Source organism: Chelon labrosus (genome assembly GCF_963514085.1).
Source record: "Chelon labrosus genome assembly, chromosome: 12".
Classification (NCBI taxonomy): domain Eukaryota; kingdom Metazoa; phylum Chordata; class Actinopteri; order Mugiliformes; family Mugilidae; genus Chelon; species Chelon labrosus.
Genome location: NC_140345.1, coordinates 8,846,792 through 8,865,265, shown reverse-complemented (window position 1 = coordinate 8,865,265; position 18,474 = coordinate 8,846,792). Strand labels below are relative to the sequence as shown.

Here is an 18,474-nt window from a genome sequence, read left to right as displayed (position 1 = left end):
TTGGCTTCACAGGGGACGGAATTGATATGGTTCCTCAATATACTGATAAATACAAAACATTTAATCAGCGCAGTTATTAGTTTACGTTGTTTAATTAATCTTTTGTAAAGCACCTTGGTTCACCTGTGGGTGGATGTAAGGTGCTATATAAAGTACACACACACACACACAATTCCTCAGAACCTCTCCATTAGACTCTGAATGCTGTTACTGACAACAGCCTTTGCAGTAATGGCCAAACAGTAATTAGATAAAACCTGAGCTTAATCTGGGATGTTTATTGATACAGGGTTGATAAGATACCAAGGCTCGGTTCCAAGTATTGTCGTTTGAATCAGAAGCTACTTTTGTTATCTATCAAATGATTGAGTGATAACACATACTGCATGTATAGGCTCCTGTTGCTCCCCCGCAGCATGTGGTTTCTTTCAGGAGGTTGATGGTGGTGTATTTGTTGAGCGTCCTTGTTGCTTTGTGTACTTTCACAATGACTATAATGAGTGCTGTAGAACAAGACCTTGATGGACGTGTGCATTCAAGACTCTTAAAAAGACTCTCCAATCATTTTCCCTCCTTCCCTCCCCCCCCCCGCCCCTCTCTCTCACACACACACACACACACATGCATATTATTTGTTTATCTCTCTTTCTCTCTCTCTCTCTTTCTTCCTTTGCGTGCCTCCACTGATCATTTCTAAGCCACACTGTCAGCAGCACATTTTCTCTCCAGGGGAACGAATGATTAGTAATATAAGAAAAGATCTTTGCTGTGAAGACGAACCACTAGAGACGGCCAGGAGGGAATCACAGACAATCAAGAGAGAGGTGAGAAGAGATGCTTAGTTTAGTGGGAATGTAATATAACACGGAGGAAGAGAGAATGATGTAAGAAATGTCTAAAATTGGATTTTTAGGGAAGATTCCAAGAATTGTTTTTCCTCTCTGATCTTGATGTGACTGTTTTCATTCTTCGTTTCATCTTTGACTTTATTTCCCTGTTGACCCCTGTGTCACTCATGGGACCGAACCCCTGCTGGGACCTGGGACATCAAGCATTTGGCCTGAAGTCTTTGTTTTTACCCTGGATCTGCAGGAGCATTATACTATATTTAATTTTAAGAACATTTTAAACATAGATGCCAGTCAATTTTTCTTCAGTGAGACAAGTAAATGATCATTGATTTATTCTTCATTTGCTTATTAATTTATCGCCAGTTGTCTGATTTATATTTTAGATACAGTACTTGTCTATACTGAACTTAAAGTCATGAAATAGAAATGATGATGTGCTTCTAGGTTTGTATGTACAGAGAGCAGCAACAGGAAAAAAATAGTTTGCAACAGAAATTTTCTGACTCTTAAAGCTCTGGACTTAATTAAAATACTGCTTTATCTCAGTCCCTGTTCTGTTTTCAATGCTCTTTGTTCTCTTAAACTGGAAAATTAAAAGGAGAGTCTGTTTTTATGAGCACAGAAAATAAATTATAACTGAAACTTCGGCTGAAATTGATGATGGGTGTCGTTTCATGTTTTCACTCCTTGTGAAAAAATGTTACTTCTGCATTGAAGGCACAGGGTTGCAGTGTTTTTCACTGATTTCTGTTTTTGTGTCTACATTGGCCTTCGGAGTTGTCATCGATACATCGATGGGAGAGAATGGCTCGTACAGGAGCTCCTGGTTTGTCCCCTCATCCATCGAGCCGAGTTTCGTCTCCCAGCTCTCCACCTCTGTAGACGTGGTCGTCGCAGTCTTCCTTATCTTCACGGGTAAGATCAATTCAGTGCTTTCAAATGCTTTCACAGGAGGCTTGTGTCATAATGTCACTGGAAATGTTTATTGATTCACAAGCCTCCTGCAAATTGAATTTTTGAATTTATTATTATCATTTTCAATCAGTCATCACCTCAGTATATTGCCACAGGCAGGGTGTGGAGTTTAATAAAATATAAAATGTACACATGTCCAAGCTGTATGGATAAAAAAAAATGACAGTGCAGTAACTAAAGGATCTATAACGGACTGCATAATAAACAATGCATGAAACCAGAAAATACTTCATTAACAGTCATACATTGCAGGTCTGCCCGCATCAGCAACAAAATACTCTGATTAGCTCCACCGTCTGCTTTACACAATAAGTCGATGAGGACAAACAGATGCTCCACACTCCTAAATGAGTTGATGTGTGTATAGCGCTCTCTGGGTTGATTTCTGCAGAGCAGCATGTGTATGCTCGCATTGGACGGCCAATTAGCATTTGATGAAGTGGAAAACAGGGGAATAACAGCACTGATCCACTCCGAGGCCTAAAGTTGCCATGGTGAGGTGAAGAAATGTAAACAATCTCTCTCTCTCTGTCTAACTTTCTCCAGGTGTCTCTTCGGTGTTGGGCAATGGTACAGTGCTGTTAGTCTACTGGAGAAAAAGACAGAAGCTCAGACCTCCAGAGCTTTTGACCATCAACCTGGCCGTCTGCGATTTTGGTTTCAGCCTCTTGGGAGCGCCATTTTTCATTATTTCCAGGTAGAGCATACTTATTTATTACCGGCAAGTAGTCAGGCATAAACTCTGAAGATTCTGTGCGTGTAATATGGACATCTAACATCTAGTAGCACGCCACAGACATTTGTCAGAGACAGAAGGTGATGATCCATTAAACGATGGGACTAAAGCCCCTCTCTCTATCTGTTCACTCAGCCTGTGTCATGCCTGGGTGTTTGGGGAAACGGGGTGCCTCTGGTACGGCATTCAGGGCTTTGTGTTTGGCATCGGTTCTCTGCTCACCACCTGTCTCATCTCCCTGGACCGCTGCCTGAAGATCTGCTGCTATGGTAATTCTTTGAGTTTCCTCAAACACAAACATAAAATGTACGGCCCAGACGTGCACCATAAATCCCTCTGACCCACTAACTTGAATAACTTTCATATCTTGCCTCCACGATTACACGGGTTTTACTCAAAGCTTTACATCCTTATTCAACTCCATATAAAGTCCCTCCTTTACTCGTACAAATATATTGATTTAAAGAATTGTTGATTCTAGACACTTTACGTCAGCAACACTTAAAGGTCATTCAAGTACACGTGTGAAATGTCAAGATTTCCCAAGAGTTCACTTTGCTTTTACGTGCCCATGCTGTTTAAATAGTCGCACAAAAGTTCATGAGTGGTTTGCATGCGAGTTGCTTCCAGCTCAATGGATCGAGAAACGCCATGTGTACCTGGCCATTGCGGCAGTGTGGCTTTACACATTATTCTGGTCCTTCTTACCTGTTTTTGGCTTCGGAAGTTATGGACCGGAACCTTATGGGACCAGCTGCACCATCAACTGGTAATTTAGGAGCTAATTATCTGTCCTGTTTGATGCCCTCATTATGTCAACATGTATAAAAGTCAGCTGACATCTTGGTCGTCCTCTGATTTGTATGCCCATGTCACTGTTTAAAGGTGGAGAATTAGGTCGTCTGCAAACGACAGAATCTATATTTTCCTCATGCTGACTTTGTGCTTCGGATTTCCCACACTAACCATCGTCACTTCATATGTGGCCATCCTGATGACGGTGAGGACAACTGCTGCTTCATGTTACAAAATCAGACTGTTACAGATGTGTCTGTATAATTATTACCACAATGTGAAGAAACTATATGTGTAAGGCCCACGTGCATGACTCTAGATTCACTGTTACTTTGAGGAAGGTTAGCGAATAGACACCCCAAAGGTACTGTTTAAAAAAATGAAAGGATTATTGAGTTACTTTCTGCAGGACCACATTGTTTAACAAACTTAAAAGGATAACTTGGTTTCTCTGAAGCGCAATTGCATGGGGTACAACAATTAGTATTACCTACAGCAGATGCTGTAGCCGGTCTGGAGAAGCAGGCAGGAAGAGAAATGAACTGACGTGAACGCGACCAACAGCTAAACATGGTCACCTGAACATCATCCATCTGAAATAAATAAGTCATTTTAAAAGCACGCTTTATTTAGAATATTTTGACTGCTTTACCTTACTATCAGTGGCAGACTGAAGTCGTTGCATTGCCTCAAGGTAACGCCATGACAATATTCTACATGTAGCATGCACTTTACCTGTTAGAGTTTTTTTTTTTTTTTTGGTGGACCTTGTTTTACATGGCCCAACCACAGTACTTCATTGTTTGACTTTTGTGCCAGTAGTGCTGCCTGCTTCTCCAAGGTGGTGTGTGCTGACCGTCTACAGTAGCAGGCATTACACAAACTGTAGATGAAACACCTAACTTCAAAGAAACCAAATTTTGCCTTCATCTTTGGCACATGGTACAACACTGCAAAGGAATGTGCGTGCCGTCAAATCTCTATAAGAAAGATAACAGAAAGGGGAATTAAAAGACTTATCTACCTGTCTAACACAAAGATAAAATGAAAATAAACCCTGAGCTGACCTCTGCTATACTATCCAAACAAAACACAGTAAGGGCAGACCCCTTCACCCTGCTGTATCTAGACAATAATTACCATTAGGCAGCTGGCATGAATACAAAGTGTTTGTATGGCCTCAGACACACAGCTTATGATTTTTGTTCCATCAATGTGAAACAGAACTCCTTTTTGCCCTTGGCTCCATAGTAAGTTTATCCTGACACGCCAGGGACTTTGAAAATAATTTTTAAAAATACTGTTATTTAATATAACTTCTTCACATCGTGATTTTTTCTATCAGGACAAAAGTAAAGGCAAATAGCACCATTAATGATTGTTTTTTTCTGCAGGTCTACAAATCTAATCGCACTTTAGCATCTATATCATCATCCTTTGTCAGCCATGCCAGCAAAGACCTGAGGCTTGCAAAGGTACTACCTATATTGATAAAAATACAATTGTAATTCCCTGATCCGCAACACACAGATAAAATTGACCATATGTTTATTCTAGATGGCTGCAGTTGTGTGTGCCTCCTTCCTCCTGGCCTGGATGCCTTACGCCACTGTGTCTCTGATCTCCGCCCTCTTCCTCAAAGATGATCAAGGGGCAGAAAGCCCTCTGCAGACTGTGGTGCAGGAGTCCATTGGCATGGCCACTTACCCTCCGGCAGCTTTAAAGATTCTGGACGCCCCATCGTTGCTCAACTGGACCGCCTCAGAATATTGCAGACAGTTTTACTACAATCCTGAGGAGAAGGTGGACAGTGCTGTTGACATTAACCCTAGCTTAAGTGAGACCATGTTCAGGCCCACCACCAGCCCTCACACATTCTCCAGTCTACCACCTCTGGTCACCTTGATCCCTGTGATATTTGCCAAGTCACACTGCATGCTCAACCCTATAATCTACCAGATCATGAACAGGGAGTTCAGGGATGAAGTTTATTTGATGGTGTTTGGCCGAGAGAAGGCAAAGAGGAGGCGACCGCAGAGCAGAATGGAAGGTTTATCTGAAATTAAGGAGAAAGAGTAACAATTTGCTGATGTTTCTTGTCTTTGACAGGGGAAATACTACAGGTTCATTATTTGAGTCTCCCTTTTCTTATCTTCTCTTTAAGGGAGCACCAGCCTTTCCTACTCCCAGAGCTGGAGAAGAAGGAGTAGCCCCATACCCCTGCATGTGGAAAGAAAAAACTGAAATATGAAGAAACACAAGAGCAGAGTGAGTGGTGGTCGAGGAAGTAATGTCTCTTGGAATGGGGATGCACCAGCAGGGACTAATGCAATTGACTTCGTCTTCTTGGACACTCGGATCAACATGGGGAGACACTGCAGTATAGATGGACAGAAGACAAGAGGAGACTTTAAGGATCTATCCAGCACTCTCTCTCAGACAGACAGACAGACAGACAGATAGATGGATAGATAGATAGATAGATAGATAGATACTATAACATATAAAATGTCTGCTATGAGAAGCATCAATAAAATAATTTATGACTTCTACTGAAAGAAAACTGCTGTTTTTCATTTCGTGATGCCTTCTACTTGCTGATGCTGATGAAAGCCCCATTTGCCCACCAGTCCCTCCACTCTGAGCTAGAAGAAAAACCATGCAATTTTATGCCATTTATTTTTATTTTATTTTTTATTTTTTGGTAAAAAGGACCTGCAAAGAAAAGTTAAAAATTAACTTCGGTGTCTTGTTTTTTATTATAACCAATGCCACTAAAAATACAACGACAAACAAAACGGGTGTTAATGATCAATTTACCACAAATGGACCCGGTGATCCCAAAAAAGCTTCATGCACTTCAAGTTTTTATTAACTGGATGTGTTTGTCATAGATTTGTAGCGCATAATGTCTCCAAATTCGAAGTATTCCTGGTGCAAAAACGAGATAATGATCCACCGGAAGCAAAGAGTTAATAGCGCTCCTCTAGTCCAGTGTTTACGGTACAAGGCTCTTCCAATCCCACTGCTCTTGCTCCTGTCTGCGGTCACATCTTGTTGCCAGAACTTCAGTGACGCGGTGGCACTGGATTTCTTTGTTATTCATTCACGCTCTGCGTCTTTTTCTTCGTTTATTTGCGTTTATTTTGCGAAACATCTCACCAAGGCGCAGATCCATTGCTTCGTATTCTTCCTCTCTGTCAATCGCGGCTCGCGTTAGGTTGTTTTTCTGTGAACTGTCAGGGAGCAGCGATCCATCAGCCGACGCTAAGACCTCTGAGCTTTAAGGATAAGATTCTTATTTATAAACGGGTTGCTTATATAATCGGGTAAATACTGGCGTTTTGCACGCACGTCTGCTTTGTACGTTCGGCTGTTTCGTTTTATTTATTCATTTTATTCTGCTGTAGGAAGACAATTCCCGTCCGAGTTCATGCCAGATCTGCAGCGCTTTAGTTTTCTACACCATAGCATGAATCCTTTGTTGGGGGCCAACACGCATCTCCAACAGCATCCGCAGCAGAACCAGGCGCCCGGACACCCGGATTCTCCCTCAGGCCTCCTTCCCGACGCCGTCTTCGGTGTGCCGGACCCGGCGTCCTTTCTGCTGGGTGAGCAGTCCGGTTCGGGGCCTGATCAGCCGGGGCCTGACTTCACCGCGCCCTCACCTTATCTCCATCACAACCACTATCAGCACCGCGCAGTGCCGCATCCACCTGCAGCAATGGCTCTCAGAAACGACCTGGGATCCAACATCAGCGTCCTCAAAACTCTCAACTTGAGGTTCAGATGCTTTTTGGCTAAAGTGCATGAATTAGAGCGCAGAAATAAGATTTTAGAGAAGCAGTTGCAACAGGCGCTGGATGTCAACAAGGGCTGCCAAGGATGCTGTGAGAACAGGGCGCACACCCAGGAGGCAGGTGTGCAGACCGGATTTGTGGGAACCATACCGATTAGGCCCGGATCCCTCCCCTTCCACAACACCAACAACTCAGCCAGGAGGCCTACAACACTGTTCCCACCATCACTCACTGCAGCCACTGAAAACTCAAGCTCAACCCAAACAAATCCCACTAACCCAGCCATCACTATCAGCCAGGCCTCCCCCTGTGTGGACTCCCCAGGATTTGGCTCTAAAACGGCCCCCAACAACAGCACAGGCTCTGGGACCTCCACCAACCCTCCTCCACGGTTCCTCCCGGGCACCATCTGGTCCTACAACCACACCCGCAGGTTTGGCCCCGGTGCAGAGCGTCTGACCAGTCCTGGAGTATCCTGGGTGCACCCCGACGGAGTTGGGGTCCAGATTGACACCATCACCCCAGAGATAAGGGCCCTGTACAATGTCCTGGCTAAAGTGAAGAGGGAGAGGGACGAGTACAAACGCAGGTAAATGCAATAAAACCATTTTATTACTCTTCTAACAATCCTTCAGGGGCACTTCTATGGAGCATGAGATAGCCCTGCAGCTTCATTGAGTGTGTGTGTAATGCTCTACTTTGGAGGAATTAGCAGGGCTGTAAAATCAGCTGCAGGCCAGCTGTCTCCAGCAGGAGCAGAGTCAGCACATAGCTTCTCCATCCATCACCTCCAGCCTGGCCCTGCATTCACTTCATGTCTGAGCACAGAGGCAGGTGCTGCTGCTACAAATACAACGGAAGAAGTTAACGCTTCAGGAGCTAAATTTAAAGTAGAATAAAGGTCAGCGCTAAATGCGTAAAGGTCAAAATGTTTTTGTCAAGTAGCATTGCAGAGTTTGACTCACCCACCAGTGACTTCATTTACAAGAACATTAGGGAGAGACCTGAAATACAGCGCAGGTTTAAGACAGGCAGTAATGATGATGTCATCTAGAGACAAGTTTGTCCAGAGAGGCCACAGACCAAAACACCAAACTACACAATGATCAGAGTACTTCAAGCCCTATAGCAAACTCATTATTGACATCATGACAGGTATGGCAACCCCAACTCTACGCATGTCCTTGTCTGTAACTTTCCACAAAGTAAAGACAGCTTTAGGACATCACTTCAGGCTCTGGGAAATTCTGGTGAATGTTTTAAACCTAACTACAAATTAGGTAGTTGACAAATTACAAGTGAATTGATGAACGAGAATAATAATTAGTAGCTTCAGTTGAGGACGGACAGATGTCTGTGCAGATAATGACTTCATTGCTGAAACGGCTCAGTCTGAATTCTCTTTTCACGTGGATTATACCATCACAAATTCTACTGTGAATCTGAAGCATGTGTTGCGTGCTATCTGTCCTGAGTGAGGTCCACTTGGCCCCATGTCTCGGCGCATTCAGCAGTGAATTCCCGCATATTATGTCCAAATGAGCAGCCATGCATTTTTCACAGAGGAGGCCCTGACTGCAGTATAGTGGGCTCTTTGTGGACGAGGCAGCGGGACGACCCTAACGATCCGAGACAGATCAGACGTACTGTTTAATTTCCTGTCCTCCAGAAAGACGTGATTTTTGTTTCCTTACCTGTGAGCGACGGTGTGTGTGTGTGTGTGTGTGTGTGTGACATAATGCGTCCCATTCAGGGTTTGAACAGCTTATGTTCTCCTGCTGAAAGGAGTCTTGGCTGTTCTTCCACCTCTCTAATCTGACTGTCGGTGTCACTTTACCTGGACAGGACAATCAGGACATTAAAACCTGTTTCTCCCAGTGAAACTTGCTCCTTCAGATTCATTGCCATTTTAAATGTGCAGCCAAGTATTAATACATTTTAATAGTGTAATGTTTGTTCCTGTCTCTGTGAGAAAACATGCATGCTGCATTGTTTATAAACCCCTTTTTGACCTCTAGCTCATCTATCCACTCCGCTTGTGTACCTTTATTCAAGGGCAACTTTTGTCCCCAATCCCTACTCCCTCTCTACCGACCCTCTGTCCTTGCCCCTCACTCTATCTCAGGTTATTTTTTCACATAAACCTGACACAACCCCACTCAGTCTCTCCCTCTCCCACCCTCACTCCCACTGCGCAGCGTCCTCCTCTCTGCTCTCAACACTGTATCTGCAATGCAGCATGCACTGCAAACTCTAACTGCTGGATGGGGGCTTGGCTTGCAGAAGGAGGCACTTCTCGACTTTCTGCGTGCTCTCACCTTACTGATCAGACAAGCATCCCCTACGACAACAACAACCCCTGTTTCATGACTCAGATTCTTTCAGATTTAGTAGTCCCTGAAGGTCTGGATGTGCCGCAGAATTCTGCATTTCAAACAGCTTTTCTGTAAGAGGCTACAGACTGCAGTGAGTGGATTTCCCCTGGGCATGTGTGTTGTGAAGTCACAGAATCTGAGATTACACACAGGATCTGCGCTCAGGCTTTTAAATGTATTAAAGTTCAGATATATGTGTCAGTCACCTGCTGTTCGTCTGACACACGCGCACACTTCTGACATTTATGCCTCGCTGAGTCATGCCAAACCCAGAATCTAATTAAACTACATGGAATTTATGTTTTATGATCCCATTCACAGACATGCAGTCAGACTGAAATATAGTTTCTTGTGGATGTGTAATACAAATTAGGCAAAATGACAGTCGGCCTTTTCGTGTCATTCCTCCACTTTTAAACTCAGAAATCCAAGTTTTATAGGATGATTTTAGTTAAGAGTTTAAGAGTTAAGTGATATGGTTAAATGTATTTATGTATGTTACCAAAAGAGGAAGACCATTAAATCAGCCAAGCGTATATAGCTTTACTTGGGTGTTACAGATGTATGGGTATCAGTGGTTATTCAGGCTACTGAGAGATTTTCCAAATGTGTCTCATTCAGTATTTATATTGGTCACAATCAACTGTGTTATATTGTGTGCACAGTGGAAAATTGTAGCCTATACTGCTGCTGCCGCTGTTACGCCACGTGTTTGCTTTTTGGTGACTCAAGGTCAGCATATTAAGAGTGAGTAGATTGGCAAAAGAGAGAAGCATTTAAAATTGTATAACATCTATCTGTAAAGTCAAATAACCTTTCAACTTCCTGAAGATGTTCAGGAATGGGACCTTCTCAGTCTGCTTTCCCAACCTGGTGCCGAGGATGCTTAAGTGATGAATGCACATGAGGACTCTCACCCGCTGGCTAGAGAAGAAGTTAGACGACATGAGTTATTGCCACCCCAATTCTGAAAGTGTCTCTCCCAGCGTGGCGCTTTTATACACACACATTATACACACATATTTAGTGCTACGCATGTCCTTGTTTGTAACCTTCCTTGGAGTAAAGACAGTTTGTCACCCAATATATTTGTGAATATAAGTATTTATTTCTTAAGACTGATGCTATGTGTTCTCGGGGTTGAGACACAGACCTGGTCTAAGTGCACTCTTTCTAGATTTGCACCAGCACTGACTGCTCTATGACTAGTGACCTTTATCATAAATAGGTGATTGCATGTATGTAAGTGCAACTTAAGGATAGGAGTAAGGAAAAGTCCTCGACAGTACATACCTGTATCAGTGTAATATTGAATATTCTGTATGATCCTTGTCAGTTTGATCTCTTTCTCCATGTAGACACTGATTAAAGGGTTGCTCATCTCTTGTCTGTGTCTTTTAGATGGGAAGAAGAATACACCATGAGGATGGATCTGCAGCAGAAGATTGCAGACCTTCAAGAGGTAACATTCTGTAAACTACTGTGTGTGTGTATACTTATAGGAGATGCGCTTGCAGTGCTTATGTTTTGAGGGCATAAATCCGTTTCCACGGTCACGTTATGAGAACAAAAAGCATGTCAACTGTTGCGGCTTATATGAAGTCTGGGTTTAAAGTTAGGGTGAGGCCATAGTCTTCACCACTTTCCCTGCGTGTCATCCCTCTCTCTCGATCCATCAGTTCCCGTCTTTCTCAACAACCGCCTGTCAAAATACCATAAAGCTGGCCTCTAAAGATAGAAAGGAGTTGTTTAATATAGATTATACCCCAGCTGTTTGATGACGTGGTGAGCTCTGAGCTCTGACTCTTTGCTGGCACTGGTAGTTTACTTTCTGCTGCATGAACACATTAGTCCTGACTCACACAAAGCTGCTGCACTCTCTTGTAATTGGTTTTCCTTTTCCTTCCTTAACTACTGACGTCCACTGATTGGAACGTTTGGCTCATTCTCACTTGGGCGATTGAAAATGATCAAAGAGGAGTATTTTTCTTTTTTTTCATCATTCAAAAAAAAACAAAACAACAACTTCAAACTTGTCTCTATAAACTCAGTCCTTTGTGGGTTTCCTGTACTGCATGTGAGCATCCTCTTTATGTGTGTGTGTGCGCGCACATGTACCATTGCCAGGAATCTGTACCTGACCCCGTTTAGCGGGCAGGCGCCACATTACTGGAGACCACAAACAGTAAAACATCACTCGAGACTCAAAAGAGCCTGACCAATATTGTAGCACATATGAATAAGTGAACAGGGAGAGAATTACAATGCCTTCAGACACATGTATGGCTCCCAAGAGTTGACAGTGCATTCAGAATTTACAATGTTTTTGTGCACTTTGCAGATGAAGGCTTTTATTTTGATTCCACCTGCATACTGTACCTGCTTCCTGTAACGACGGAGCTGTTGCACGACACATACGTGGTTGTGGTTTCACTAACGTGCACATCTGTTTATTTCGTTATGGCTTCTTCTGTGTGTACAGGACCTGCAGGAGAGTGAAGGCTGTCAGGACGAACTGGCTCTCAGAGTTCAGCAGCTGAAGGCAGAGCTGGTTCTCTTCAAAGGCCTTATGAGCAATGTGAGCACAGTCATTTAAACGTTTAGGTGTAACCAGCAGTCCCTACTCACTATAATGGATGCTTTGTAGCATACACTTCACCATGGAAACATTGTACAGTGGATTTATTTATCGAATGGGTACACAAGAAGCAGTAGAAAAAAACTAACTTGGCTGGTTACCAGATTGTAAAAAGATCTCCTGATACTTTTCTTCTTAGCTAGCTTGGTTAGCATTAGCTAGTTAGTCTCTATATTTGTCTGTATCAGAAACAGATGGTGTAATTATTTTTTAAAATACTTTATTTCCAACAACATTTCTCTGTTTTTGTGTTTGTCCTCTCTGTAGAATCTGTCAGAGTTGGACAGTAAAATCCAGGAGAAAGCCATGAAGGTGGACATGGACATTTGCCGTAGGATTGATATCACCGCTCGTCTGTGTGACGTGGCCCAGCAGAGGAACTGTGAAGATGTGATCCAGATGTATCAGGTACGCTGCTTCTACAGATGTGTTCATCAATCTTACCGAATCAGTTGCTGTCACAGTCTTCTTGTGTGTTGATCGTGGTGCTCTGATTTCCTGAACCCGAACCTGAAAATGTTGCTGCAGGTCCCTAACAACCAATCATCCCTAAACTGCCGCCGTAAACAAACTCCTCTGTCTTTTAACGGGAGCGAGTGCGATGAGCCTGTCAGCACCTCTGAAAGCGACGGAGGCGTGGTTAAAGATGAGGAGCATTGTGGTTCTTCGGCCAATCAGATCAATGAGGAGATGCAGAGGATGCTGAACCAACTGTGAGTGGTCGAACTCCAAAATGTGATGACTGCAACGAAAGTGTCCTTCAGTCCTCCACTAATTGTTTCTGTGTGTGTGTGTGTGTGTGTGTGTGTGTGTGTGTGTGCATTTATATCCTTATTCCAGGCGTGAATGTGAGTTTGAGGATGACTGCGACAGTCTGGCCTGGGAGGAGACTGAAGAGACTCTGCTTCTTTGGGAGGATTTCCCAGGATGCACTTTGCCTCCAGATCCCACCCACCCACCAGGAGAGGTAGGCTGCGGTCACAGGAGTCACTTAAGATTAAGAGGAAACCTACACAGTTAAATACGACATGATCATAACACGTAACACAGTCATATCTGTTAATGGTCCACCATTGACGGTCAAGAGGGGGCGATGAATGTGGCCACAGTTATTACTCCAGTTTATGAAATTATATTTGTAAGTTGATTAAGACTGCATAATTTCAGTCAGTATTTAAGGATGAATTTGAACTTGACTTAATTTATATATGTAAGCAATGAGATTTATTTACTCTCTGGCACAGGAAAAAAATGCCTCAGATCTAAAATTGTAGCCATAGATGCAGATTTTTATTGCCGTCTACTTTTTTGTTCCATTTTAATACCAATACAATTTGTAGGAGACTTGTTTTTCCATGTTGCTTTCAGTCGCGGCAGCTGCACACGTGTTGATATTGTTGGTTCAGATTTCAAGGAAGCTTTTAAGGTTCTGATGTCATGGGGGGAGCTGATGCAGGGATGATATCTTGGTCGATAGAGTCTCGGCCAAGTCGTCTGACCTTCAGTGCTCTTCTGTGGAAAGCCATTTGAGGACGAGTTACAGCAAGCACGCATGCAAACAAACAGACAGAAGCTGTGTAGTTGTACATTTTGTTTGTTTCCGAGAAATGCATGTAAGTATTTGTTTCCATTCGCCGGTAGTGTGGTATTTGAACAGTCTGCTGTCCCTTTGTAGGGAGACGCTGCATTAGTCAGTGGAATTTGAGCTGATGGAAGGATAATGTCAGCTGTGCTTTAATGGATGTGTGTTTGAACATCTGTGAATTCATGGTGTCAGCAGCCCTCTGTGTGCACAATCACAGTGGAGTACAATTGTCCGATGATAAACACACATGTGCATGATATGGTTACTTATAAATGCTTCAACAATCCATTGTGTGTGTGTGTGTATATATATATATGTATTATATTTCTATACATGCACTCAAAATGTCTCTTTCCTTTCTACCAGGAGGACTGTCTGGAAAAAGTGATTAACGACACAGAATGTCTTTTCAAGTCCCGAGAGAAGGAATACCAAGAGACTATTGACCAGATTGAGGTCAGACTCTTAATTACCTTAATACTTTGCATTTTTAGATTTCAGATATGTTTAATATTACTGCATCATTTGCTGTCATTTGTTAATTCTCAAGTCATGAAATTAACCCAGTATCACAGCTTTCGTCTGTTTTATATATTGATATTGACTTATAGATATATATTGATTTCATCAATTTGACCAACGTTATCGTGTGTTTTCCAGCTGGAACTGGCCACAGCCAAGAGCGATATGAACCGACACCTGCACGAGTACATGGAGATGTGCTCAATGAAGAGAGGCCTGGATGTTCAGATGGAAACCTGCAGGAGGCTCATCACACAGACAGGAGACAGGTACACGCACACGCGCACACACACTGGTTGGTATTTATCACTGATTATTTTTCTGTCCCTCTGGACTTGCTTCAGGTTTCTTAAAGATGTTTCAACACTCATCCGAGGTGGGCAGCACCTGCAGATGTTCTAACATAAAAACCTAAATTTCCCACCGGTCGGTTAGAACTCATAAAGCTGCGAGGATAAGAGTTGACATGTCTTCAAAACAAACAAGTCCAGAAGTGTTGTTTAGGTTTATTTTAGATTTTCAGTACGTGAGCTGGACGACTGAGAATCTTTACAGACAGCTTTTATTAGAAATGATTTTTTTATTTATTTTGTTACATGTTCCATCACGCTTTTCTGTTTCTGTCTCTCACAGTAACTCTGCAGCACCTGCGCCCGCTGAGGAGAGTGACCAGAGAGAAGACAGGTCTTCGGCATCTCCGCCTTCCTCCTCGAGTGCTGGGAGATCTTGACACCTCCTCACTGCGGCATCACTAACAGAGGCCGTGGTCACGTAACCTCCGCTGCATCCAGCTCCATTACCACACCAAACGCAATTCACACCTATAGCTACGGCAACACCATGTTTACATATGAACATATCTATTTACTGGGTCATATCGTTTATTGTTGTGTTGTCCATGCAGAGCAGTTTGAGGAGACTCTGAGTGGAGATGTTCTGCCATTACATTTCAGACAGCAGTAGCTGACAAAAAGAATCCTGTGATGGATTATGCTGTGAAGATTCAAGAGGTTGAACATCTTTAACTGACTATAAGCAAACAGGAGTTGTCCTAGTGATGCAATAAGGCTACAGGAAAGAATAGCATGACTTTTCACTCAACACACACCAACAAAAAAATAAATAAAAAATCATATTAATAAGCATCTAATCTGTAATCTGCTGTACGGTCACTAGAACTTCACTTTGAACTCCACTCTTCACAGTCTTCCAGTAAAACAATCAATCAAACAAACAGCGATCAGGGTAGCTTGAGCCTTAATGTGTTGTTACACTGGTTGGAAATAGTCATTTATTTAAGAGCTTAATTGGCATCCTTGGATGTCATGGTTCAGCATTTTACTGCCTTGCAGCTGCATTCACAGTTTGCTTCGTGTCTCAAAATAATCACAGGCAAAGTAACCCTTAAACCGTGGATATCATATAAGAATCATGACATGTGTTTTGTTTAAGAAAACCTACTGTGGAAAAAATAAGGAAAAAAAAACATTACTTTTGCGTTTGAACTGGAGCAACAGAGTTGAGTGTTTGACTACTAACACGCCTCCTGTTGTTAGGTGCGATACTTACAATGGTGAAAAGAAGGTGTCGCTCCCATGCACTTGTTCATGAGCCATTATTGACATCAGTGAAGCAGTTATGGCCAAAACATCTCGTATTTCAAGTGCAGTTAAAATAAATGATCAGAATTGTTTTGATGTCAGGCTTAGAAAGAGCAAACCACACCATCGCCCAGAGACACCCATATCCATTTCTCTGTGGGAAGACTTGAAAGTTTGCACAATAACTTAAATAACTTTTCATTGACAGCATTTCATATAGAAAAAAAAAAAAAACACATCTTGAACAAAAGGAAGATTGCAGCTTAGACGGTTTGAGGTTTGTATTGGCGGACAACTGATGAATAGTTGACAGCAGTAAAGGAAGTTGTTCTCATCAACGGGACGCATGTTGGTTTTCAGTTTTAAATTTAGCCATCGTGTTTCTATGGTGCCGTTGAAAGCTGTCAGAAAAGTATCACATTGGAGCTGTTGATAAAGTTCTATTTTCAGCTGTAATGCTTACTGTAGATAGACGTGAGTAGTTGTATGAGCTGCATGGTTGAGCAGAATCACTTTAAGGATAGCAGGTGAAGAAAAATTGTCATAAATGGTCATAAGGTAGCTTCCGTGTGCCAAAATAAAACATGATCAGTCGGTGAATCAACAGGAAATTGCTGAAAAAAAAAGAGTAAATTTAGCTGCTGGAGCTATTTCACCAAGGTGCTTGATGTATATAACTAAACCTATTTTTGAGCCTCTTAGCGTTTGCACATAGAAGGAAATAGCAAAGCCTTATCATATGAAACATTCGGCTCTATTACTTGGAAATGGAAATATTGACACACTGGAAATAGACCACTATATTTCTTCTACTCATATTTCCTCACGTTGCAGGTGAACATATACCACATACCTCATTTTTACCTTATTTATGTTTTTCTGAGTACATTTAACCACAAGTCAAACTTCTGGGTATCACCACTGTCGGGAACATCCCCCTACATTACTACGCTATTATTAGACACTTTTTCTGAATAGGGTACTGGCTGTAGTTTCTTCTGTGTCGTTCAACCAGGTAAAATGATTTGTTCTGCACCTCAGACTTCAGTTGCTTGTTTCAGTAATAAGGACAGGAGTTAAACTTGTGCATGTGTCACAGCTGGAATCAGCTGATCCGAGTGTTTCACTACTGATTAAATACAGGAGGAGGATGTCAGAGACGTGTTGTGCGAGACATAAAGCACCATTTCCCTTTGTGTTGTTTTTCCCCTTATGCACTGAGTGAGTCTTTATGTATGCATGTGCCAGTGTGTCTGTTTTTGGGTGTTACGTCTGTAAAGTGAGTGTTTTTAAAAAAGACTTTTGCTGAGGCAGTTGCATGACATTAAGAAGACTAAAACTGTCCAATTTGATACCATCTCTAGAAGTCAATGACATTTGAGACTGAGCTGTCTTTCCAAAGTGATCACCCCAAAAATGATAAATCAAACGATAATGGAGGTTTTTTTTCCATTGGTACTCTTTCTTTGTGAGTGTATGTGGTTGCCAAGTAAAGTCAATTTAAAAATATCTCAACTTCAGGAAAATGAACAACAGAAATGCAAATGCTTTTAGCAAAATGACTGTATGATGGCTTTGACATGACATGTATAAAGGAAATATAGCTTTGAATATATACTTGTGTTTAAAGACTACAAAAGAAATCTTTCCACAGTCACACGCCTGAAAAGAAACTTTCAAAATTTTTGGGTCAGGACAAAATGAGATCTATTTAGCTTTTAAAAGAAAATTATGGTAGTTAAGAAGAAACAACTGTCATTTCTTTTATGTCTTTACACAAGAGAAAGCCTTACTTCCAAATATTTAATTGAAAACCGTGTCACGCAACAATTTGCTGATAATCAGAGTATTGATCTGAAAGTCCAAATGTGTGACTTTGCAGCTTTAAACAACAAGATAAAGTAAATTTTGGCTAAAAAGCTTCACTGCAGAGCTTCAGTATGTAATGTGTCGAGAGAGACCGAATGAATAAAAGATGCAAATGAGCAACAACAACGTGTGTGATTTCTTTATTTAGAAAACGCAACACGTGTCTCCATTAAGACTTTTCCCCAGTAAAGGGTTAAGGCTGAGAGAAAAGTCATTTTAAATTGCGCCCCCGTGCCTCTCAGTGAGGTCGAGAAGATCGAGGCAACATTGTCAGGTCAAATGTGGTCCGCAAGGTCCACCTCTGCATGAACGCTGAGCATAACTGCTTTACTAGGTACCATGAAGAAGTGGTCTAATGTTGTCTAATGTGATAATGTGTATGTTGACAAGTGCCTGAACCAGCACATACGTTGTAATGGACTAAATACATGTTTACATTTGTTTAACACTTAAGGGCAAGGGACCACTGTCATTGATTTTCTACATGAAAATGAGAAATTTAAGATATAAAATTTAAATACAAAGGGTTAAAATGAATGGGTATGTTGACTGAAAATTCAAAGAATAAATGGAGCTTTGGTGGAAAATGTGAATTTAGACATTCAACATTAGCATCTCTTTCCAGAATCAAAGTTTAAAAACAACGGAAATAATCTAAATGAAAGGCTGAAGTGTAGGAGCTATTATATTTTAATAAGTTTGTGATACATTATATATAATGTTTTAA

At 41.9% G+C, this 18,474-nt stretch overlaps 2 protein-coding genes across 3 annotated transcripts; both read left to right on the top strand.

The window, feature by feature from the left end:
• Positions 1–1,108: 1,108 nt before the first annotated feature.
• On the top strand, positions 1,109–5,567 carry opn9 (opsin 9; the record flags this gene model as incomplete). Its single annotated transcript, XM_084557850.1, has 8 exons — positions 1,109–1,766; positions 2,373–2,523; positions 2,698–2,831; positions 3,193–3,331; positions 3,448–3,653; positions 4,693–4,832; positions 4,915–5,432; positions 5,522–5,567. The coding sequence occupies exons 1-8, from the start codon at positions 1,526–1,528 to the stop codon at positions 5,565–5,567; spliced, it is 1,575 nt and encodes a 524-aa protein (XP_084413976.1). The 5' UTR covers positions 1,109–1,525.
• A 610-nt stretch (positions 5,568–6,177) lies between these two features.
• Positions 6,178–17,839, top strand: iffo1b (intermediate filament family orphan 1b). Of its 2 annotated transcripts, none has more exons than XM_084557928.1 (9): positions 6,178–7,746; positions 10,934–10,994; positions 12,015–12,110; positions 12,438–12,578; positions 12,699–12,883; positions 13,011–13,137; positions 14,122–14,211; positions 14,416–14,546; positions 14,911–17,839. In XM_084557928.1, the coding sequence occupies exons 1-9, from the start codon at positions 6,791–6,793 to the stop codon at positions 15,005–15,007; spliced, it is 1,884 nt and encodes a 627-aa protein (XP_084414054.1). In that variant the 5' UTR covers positions 6,178–6,790; the 3' UTR covers positions 15,008–17,839. The 2 variants fall into 2 exon arrangements, with proteins under 2 accessions (XP_084414054.1, XP_084414053.1); XM_084557927.1 differs by lacking the exon at positions 14,911–17,839 and having other exon boundaries at positions 6,178–6,686; positions 6,768–7,746; positions 14,416–14,788.
• The last annotated feature ends 635 nt before the right edge of the window (positions 17,840–18,474 follow it).